Genomic DNA, 8,829 nt, shown 5'->3' with positions numbered 1-8,829 from the left:
TTTATTAAAATTAAATCATTTAGCAATATTATAAAAAGTCCAGGCAGAGCTGCACATAAAATATGGTTTCAAATCTTTTCAATAATTATCGATATCGATCAATATGCATTTTTTTTTGTTATCGATAAGCTTTTTTTCTATATCGCCCAGCCCTATGTCACACTATCATTACCAATGCGGAAGGATTAATTTGGAAAAGCATTTCCAGGGAAGGCATGCTAAATATGCACCCAACAACCAAGTTGGAAGTGAGAGGAAAAGTGCAACTTCTGGATGCCTTCTGGACGAAAGTGGCAGCCCTCTGCTCCCCAAGGAGATGGGTTAAATGCAGAGAGTTCATTTCATTGCTCTGTACTCATGAGGTTGACAAAAAAAAGTTGGAAAAAAATAAATTACAGGAGACCAATGTTAGATTTAAGTAGTGGATTGCATCTCCAAACTTCCCTACTGCTGCTTGTTTTGTAACAATCATGGAAAACCATTCACAGATGGAACAGGCTGCGCTCTTATGCTGGGATGTGAACTTTGTTCCATTTTCTTTCCAATCTGATTTATTTATTGTTTTTCTATAATTTCACCTTTGCAACCGAACCTGATATATCAGTATTACAATGAAATTTCAAATTAAAGCACCAAATATCGTACAGCAGAGTAATCACATTATATAACATTTGCTCCAAGATAAACATTAATTCGTGAATGCTTATTATATATTTAAGCACACATAGTGCTTTTTTATAGTGGGCTAATACACTTAGACCTATGACGCCACACAAGGCTGATAGAAGAGTTTTACTTTTTTTGCAGCTCCAGACACATTTTTGTTTTGGTCCAATATTCTCTTGCATTACCCACATATATACACACACATACATATACACACAGTCTCAGTCACACCTTCCCACCCTAGTGCCCCGTCGGCCCTGGGATTACCGGATGACTTACTCGGATGCGGTGAGGGGAGCTGTGACACCACCATACTAATCCATCTAGTTGCTGCTTCGCACCGGGCCCCAAACCCCGCACCAGCCAGTCCCCAGCAAAAACCCCCGGGGCCAACATGTCCCACACAGGCCAACCATCCATCCATCCATTTTCTAGCACCCTGGACAGGTCACTAGTCCATCGCAGGCACAGACAAACCAAAATAATTCCTCCCCCTTAATACCCCATTCACCCCTCTATCCACCCCCCCTCTGGGGAGAGCAGAAATGACAGTCCCAGCACTCGCCTTTAGTCCTGTCAGGGTCCCTGGTGGGGCCAGTGTCTATCTCCAACTGTCAATGGGTGAGAGGCAGGGTTCACCCTGGACATATCGCCAGTCTGTTGCAGGGCAAACAGAGACACACAAAGACACACAATCATGTTCACACACTCAACCTAAGGACAATTTAGAGAAGCCATTTAACCTAACAGTTGTGTTTTTGGACTGTGGGAGGAAGCCGGAGTACCCAGAGTGCACTCAATGTGTCCAGCTTGCAAAATGCATCATAGCAGCTTTTATTAAACCATAAGAGTCACTCTAAAAAAAGTTCTTCAGTTTGACAAGCCGTCTGTCAAGAATCCTAATCCACAAGGACCGCAAATAAGAGTCACTCCTTATGGATCAGGTCAGTAGGTCACTAGGTGTCCCAGCTTCCTCGGTGGGTGGCACCAGCAAATCCTGCTACATCCTTGGCTACGCCAGTGGCCACAGGCTTCTCAGCATAACACAGCTTTCCCTGTTCCTGCCCAGAAACTGCATCTTTTAAATAAAGTGCACTTTTCAGAATCACATTAGCCAATGAAAAATATTACAGCTCTGTGTGTGAACATGGTCAAGAAATCACGTCTACCTCCAATTTTCGCATTATGTGCGCATCAGTACAGCTGGTGTGACGGTTCACTCACTGTTTGTTTAAAGCAGAAGCTACAGATTAGCTGTGTACTACAATGCATGGAAGGATAACTACTCTAGTGTGTGGGAAAAAAAAAAAAAAATCTTTGTAATTATCAAAGTGCATTACATATTTTATCTTGCGCACCCACTAGCGACAGCGCAACACACTTTGGGAATCCCTGATCCAGAGCATGAAGGACAGTGGGTCCTGAGGACCAGGGGTCTCACTTCTAAAGCTTGTGTTTGAGCAATCATGTTCCTTCATTCAGCTCATTGGATTTAATCCCATCATTTATTACAGCCATAAATTTCCACTGTTTGATCATCATGTTTTAGTCTGTGTTTATAATCCAGATTGTCTGATTTCATTAGAACTGACTTTATTTCTCCTCTAATCACAGACTTGGTGGCTGTTCTCTCAATGAGGCTGACTGTGAAATCGTGGCCTCAGCTCTGAAGTCCAACCTTCATCTAACTGAAGTGATAATAGATGAGATCAGTGGAGGGAAAACCTTTGGAGACTCTGGAATGAAGCATCTGTGTGAGATTCTGGAGAGTTCAATCTGCAAAGTGAAGAAACTGACGTGAGTTTTCTCTGTTTATTCAAACATCATCATTCACTGATACTTTAAATCTGGTTTTAAGTCATTTGATTAAAATGTATTTTCTACAACTCCTGTCTAAATGTCAGAATATAATTTTACCTTGTAAATACATTATTTTCATATTTTAGATTTTCTAAATATTGAACTTTATTTCCTGTTATTTCAGCATCAAAATGTTTTGGACTTAGGGAAAAATGAGGCGACATATGCTCCAGGATAAACATTTAATCATGAATGCTTATTATATTTTTAAGCCCACGTAGTGCTTTTTTATAGTGGGCTAACAAACTTAGACCTGTGTTGCCATACAAGGCTGATAGAAGTGTCTCCACAGCCAACTGCAGGCATTGGCTGGGCAAAGGGCCAGGGCAGGCAGGGCCAGGGCAGGCAGGCAGTGCCAGGGCATGCAGGTCCTGTCAGGGTCGCTGGTGGGGCCAGTGTCTATCTCCAACTGCCAATGGGTGAGAGGCAGGGTTCACAATGGACAGATCGCCAGTCTGTTGCAGGGCAAACAGAGACACACAAAGACCCACAATCATGCTTACACACTCACACCTAAGGAAAATTTAGAGAAGCCCATTAACCTAACAGTCATGTTTTTGGACTATGGGAGGAAGCCAGAGTACCCAGAGTGCCCTTATACAGTCAGTTCAGCGCCCTCCAAACCAAGTCCATTATGCCTGCTCAGCGCACTCAATGTGTCCAGCTTGAAAAATGAGTCCACTGCAGGCAGCAGGGTCACAGCAGCTTTCATTAACACTAGAACTAATGCAGTCGTCATTTTGACGGTTCTGAGATGTTAAAGGGAAAGAAATATATTTAAAATGAATCTTATGTTGCTCATGTTAACTGACTTTTTCTGTTTCTATATTTCCTTCATTATCACGTAGTTTTTTTAAATACAATTGAAGCGTAAAAAATAAATATGGCTAATTCTACCTCGATGTCCCACAGCCGTCATTTTGAGGGCTCTATTAGTTGCATTCTAAATTCTTCCTGCGGTTGATTGACGTTCGGTACCTTTGCCTAGCAACCAACATTCTGCCTAGAACTCTTTGGCTGATACACGGAAATGGCTTTTAGAAGAAATCTAACAGCGAAACAGGCTTTAGAAATGCTTCAAAATATTGATGATAGTGATTCGGGCGGAGGGGGAGAGATCGATGAGGAGGACTGCGTAGGAAGCGGCTCAGATTCTGACAGCGAGTCTGAGGAAGATCAACCATCCCCAGGAAAACGCAGACGTATCAGACATTAGTGTAACTTTTGTTCAAGCACTGCCAACACCTCAGCAGGTCCACATCCACCCAAAAGCCAAACCAGAGCCTGTAGTCTACTATAACCACTCAGGTCGGGGTAGATGTGTTGGATCAGATGATTAGAAAGGATTCTGTAAAAGCTCTGATGCGAAGGTGGCCTGTGGCTGTAATTTATGATCTCCTGGAAATATCAACCATAAACGCGTTGGTTTTTTCTTCAGGAGCTGTTTGAATGTCACTTTTTTATGCAGAGATTTTATCCTTGAACTGGTAAAACAGTTGCGAGCAAACCGCAGGTTTCCAGAGCAGCGTTTGCGAGGCACAGAAAACAGCGGCCGGAGCTTCAGCGCTGCACAAAAAAATGCTCATATTTCGTTTGTCATAAATGTGAAAAGGTGTTCTGGGGGAAATATTTAGGGGAAAGCAATCAAGTCATGTATATAAAATTGAAATTTCAAACTTTGAACCTGTGTTGTAAAACAGTCTTAATCTACAGATCTATGTTTAATATAATTTTAGACAACAAATAATAAAAGCATACAATACAGCCTTTGAAAAATATATATTAGATTTGTTTTAAGTTTCACATATCCACAATGGGTTTATATCGCACACTACATCCATCTCAGGTGATGACATCATCACTACTCATGCGTTTCATTGGGAAAAATGTCACCCGTCAAATTGACGGCCAGTGGGAGTTCTAGTAGGATCAGAATTCTGGGAGTTCGAGTGTTAAACCATTAGAGTCACTCTAACAAAGTTGTTCAGTTGATGAGCCGTCTGTCAAGAATCCTAATCCATAAGGACTGCAAATAAGAGTCACTCCTTATGGATCAGGTCAGTAGGTCACTAGGTGTCCCAGCTTCCTCTGTGGGTGGCACCAGCAAATCCTGCTACATCCTTGGCTACGCCATCGGCCACAGGCTTCTCACATAACGCCGCTTTCCCTGTTCCTGCCCAGAAACTGCATCTTTTAAATAAACTGCACTTTTCAGAATCACATTAACCAATGAAAAATATTACAGCTCTGTGTGTGAACTTAGTCATGAAATCACGTCTACCTCCAATTTTTGCATTATGTGCGCATCAGTGCAGCTGGTGTGACGGTTCAGTACAGGGATGCCCAACCTTTTTTAAACCAAGGTCTACTTTTGAAGTTGATGGCATGCCCAGATCTACCAAGCCAAACACAAGGGATGGGCAGTATTTGTTTTTTTTGTTTTTTTGCACAGGTGGAGAATAAACAGTAAGTCCAACAAATGGGGACATGATCAATCGTGTCAAAAATTAGGTTGCAAAAACAGAACTTAACAATCTCATAAGAACTTCACAACATATAACTCACTCACTCACTCACTCACTCACTCACTCACTCACTCACTCACTCACTCACTCACTCACTCACTCACTCATCAGACTCACCAAAACTATAGAAAAGAGCAATCAAGATCTCCAGACAAAGGCAGTGCAGTCAAAAAATCTAAATACACCAAGTCCAGTAGAGGGAAAACAGAAAAACATTAGAACTGTAAATTTACAGTCATATATTTATATCACTGTTTATTTTATTTACTACTTTTCAAGGCTGCACTTTAAAAAAGAGGAAATTGTCCAGAGAGCTGTTCCAAACTAAATTTATTTTTGTTTTACACTTGTGTAAACAAAATAACAAAATCTGTCTAAGTCTAAGATGACTTCAAAGCAGGAAGAAGGAGAGGGAAGTCCACTATTTCAGAATGATAAACTTCACTGGGCATTGGCATTGGCAGAGAAACTGGCAGATGGATTAATATTCAACTGGAAAACAGATAAAAATAGGAAAATGCTAAGTACAAATTATGTGGATGTGAAGATGTAACATACAGCAGAATGGGTTGTTGACTGTTTCTTTAATTTCGGGCAAAAGTTCCTGTGATGTTATGAGCCGGAAAGCTCTTGAGCTCCAATACCCAGCATGCAATGGGGCGTCATGGGTTGGAGGCTAGAGCGAGAGGGCAGTTCTGAATGTAGATTGCTACTGAAAGGTTCTGTGGAAGTTTGGAAATAAATATATAGAACAAGTTTACACGCCTCATCTGTTCTATATAGAATTGAAGAACAACACATTTCCAAAAATCTTTCGAAGAATCTGCCACAGCTCAGCCACCTGACGTCGATCTACCTGGGCACGGAATAAAGGCCTCTGAAAACTCCCGGCCCGAACAGAGCAAGCGATCTTCATCGCAACGTTCAGACATGCCTTATATTTAAAATATTGCTGCACAGCTGTTGTTGATGAATGATACAGTGGTAGCTCCAAAAATCCGGGAAAGCTTCAGAAAGTTTGAACAGAGCAACAAATCTAGCAGTGCGCCCAACCATAGATGGAGCCCCATCAGTTGTGATAGATGTCATTATCTCTTCAGATTCCTCTTCGCCCTGGTAACAACCTAGCAACCGTAGCAAACCATGCCCAGCAACCAGCATGCATTAAAAAAAGGTTTCCTGCATACTTATTACTTTTCATTTTATCATTATGAAAATAGACGTCCTCTCGTGATCAATGATTTGATTAGTGTTTTTTTAAACTTTTTTTTTTGGTCATAGCCATAAATAGGTCTACATTGTAAAACTTCTTGCGATCGACTGAAACTCCGCCCACGATGAACTGGTAGACCGCGATCGACTGGTTGGGCACCCCTGGTTCAGTCACTGTTTGTTTAAAGCAGAGGCCACAGATTAGCTGTGTATTACAATGCATGGAAGGATAACTACTCTAGTGTGTGAAAAAAAATCTTTGTAATTATCAAAGTCCATTATATATTTTATCTTGCGCACCCACTAGCGACAGCGCAACACCCTTTGGGAATCCCTGATCTAGAGCATGAAGGACAGTGGGTCCTGAGGACCAGGGGTCTCACTTCTAAAGCTTGTGTTTGAACAATCATGTTCCTTCATGCAGCTCGTTTGATTTAATCCCATCATTTATTACAGCCATAAATTTCCACTGTTTGCTCATCATGTTTTAGTCTGTGTTTATCATCCAGATTGTCTGATTTCATTAGAACTGACTTTATTTCTCCTCTAATCACAGACTTGGTGGCTTTTCTCTCAATGAGGCTGACTGTGAAATCGTGGCCTCAGCTCTGAAGTCCAACCTTCATCTGACTGAAGTGATAATAGATGAGATCAGTGGAGGGAAAACCTTTGGAGACTCTGGAATGAAGCATCTGTGTGAGATTCTGGAGAGTTCAATCTGCAAAGTGAAGAAACTGAGGTGAGTTTTCTCTGTTATTTCAACATCAAAATTTTTTGCACTAAGGGAAAAATGAGTACAAACTGAAATGATGTTGAGTAATGTAGATGTATTGAGTTTGATTTAGGAATGTTTTAAATGAGTCTGCAAAATGGAACTAATAAGAGGATAAAGAGTGATTAATTCAAAGTTAGTCTTGATTGAGCATTTAAGTCAACAATAAATTTTTCTTTGATGGATGTATGACAGCTGTTACAGGAAAACTGCTGCAGATGAGAAACAAAAGCGGAAAAGAATGAGAAGAGATGTTCTGAGGGGGAGCATTGGCCTAGTGGTTAGAGCAGTGTGCTTGTGCTCTTAGAAAGTTGCAAGAATATGGTTTATCCTCACAGCCTCTATTCTGGGTTCCTGAGTAAGACCCTTAACCCCACACTGCTCCCTGGGCACCACACAATGGCAGCTCTAACCAGAGTAGAAAAAGAAGTGGGAGGCAGCGTTCCAAAACTGAGCATGAAGATAAGTACATTAGATTCTCTAGTTTGAGAAACAGACGCCTCACAGGTCCCCAACTGGCATCTTCATTAAATAGTACCTGCAGTAGCCTGTTTGTGCTGTCCTCTGAAGGGAGTAGTACACACCGTTGTAGGAAATTTTAAATTTCTTAGCAATTTCTCACATGGAATAGCCTTCACTTCTAAGAACAAGAATAGACTGTCGAGTTTCAGATGAAAGTTCTCTTTTTCTGGCAATTTTAATTGTTTAAGTTTAATTGACCCCACAAATGTGATGCTCCAGAAACTTAATCTGCTCAAAGGAAGGTCCGTTTTGTAGCTTCTGTAACGAGCTAAACTGTTTTCAGATGTGTGAACATGATTGCACAAGGGTTTTCTAATCATCAATTAGCCTTCTGAGCCAATGAGCAAACACGTTGTACCATTAGAACACTGGAGTGATATTTGCTGGAAATGGGCCTCTATACACCTATGTAGATATTGCACCAAAAACCAGACATTTGCAGCTAGAATAGTCATTTACCACATTAGCAAACTATAGAGTGTATTTCTTTAAAGTTAAGACTAGTTTAAAGTTATCTTCATTAGGACTCCCCTCCACCTGACTGCAGCACATATCACTTACAGACCCTTACATCTTGTAATCAGTTACTGCAGCTGTATATTACGATACATCGGTTGTTTCAATGAATCACTTTTAATCTGTGCTGTCTTTTAACTTTACATTTGAGCCTCATATTAGCCTAGCATCCAGTTTAGCAGCTACTGTACATTAGTAGTTTGTTGTGCTAGCAGAGGCCTTAGAGACAGATAACAGAGTTTTTCAATGTAAGGCATCATTCTGGATATTTTCTATTGATGGAAAAGATCGCTAAAGATGTTAATGATATCCAGTCCAGATTGTTGGACCACAGACCTGTTATCACTGCAGAAATCCGCTTCTTTGTCAGAGAGTTTGAGGAGAAACGAGGCTTGAGGTAGAGTCGGCTGCTGGAGAACCTGAACAATAACGGTGCAGGAAGCAAACAAGCAAATGTTGCCCACTAATTTAGAGGAAATAAGCCAGAAACTATCCGACATCAGTAAGTAAGTAAGCTTGGAGGCTTCTAATCACATGGCAGAGAAAGTCCAGTTGAGGGAGCTAGAGGCACAGCAGAACACCCAGATGGAGGCAAACATGGACAAACTAAAAGAAGACTGGGCGAAGTTTCTTAAGGAGCAGCAGTCTCAGTATCCCGTGGCCGGAAATGCTTGTGACACAAAGCAGCGGGCATCAACACATCTACAGCGACATCTGCTGGACTGGAAGTTGTATTCCACTTGGTTTGGCTGATGT

The 8,829-nt window shown here is 41.3% G+C and overlaps 1 protein-coding gene across 1 annotated transcript in view; it reads left to right on the top strand.

The window, feature by feature from the left end:
- Positions 1–8,829, top strand: part of LOC107105151 (NACHT, LRR and PYD domains-containing protein 3-like) — a gene marked incomplete at its 3' end in the record, with an annotated part of 36,658 nt that overhangs the window by 21,338 nt on the left and 6,491 nt on the right. The window contains exons 7-8 of the mRNA XM_015405271.1: positions 2,281–2,463; positions 6,820–7,002. Of these exons, the coding sequence (XP_015260757.1) occupies positions 2,281–2,463; positions 6,820–7,002 (366 nt within the window). The remainder of the gene's footprint in view (positions 1–2,280; positions 2,464–6,819; positions 7,003–8,829) is intronic.

This window comes from Cyprinodon variegatus, unplaced genomic scaffold, assembly GCF_000732505.1.
Source record: "Cyprinodon variegatus isolate N-32 unplaced genomic scaffold, C_variegatus-1.0 Scaffold2097, whole genome shotgun sequence".
NCBI classification, from domain to species: domain Eukaryota; kingdom Metazoa; phylum Chordata; class Actinopteri; order Cyprinodontiformes; family Cyprinodontidae; genus Cyprinodon; species Cyprinodon variegatus.
The sequence above is the reverse complement of the archived record's forward strand: the minus strand, read 5'-3'. Positions and strand labels throughout refer to the sequence as shown.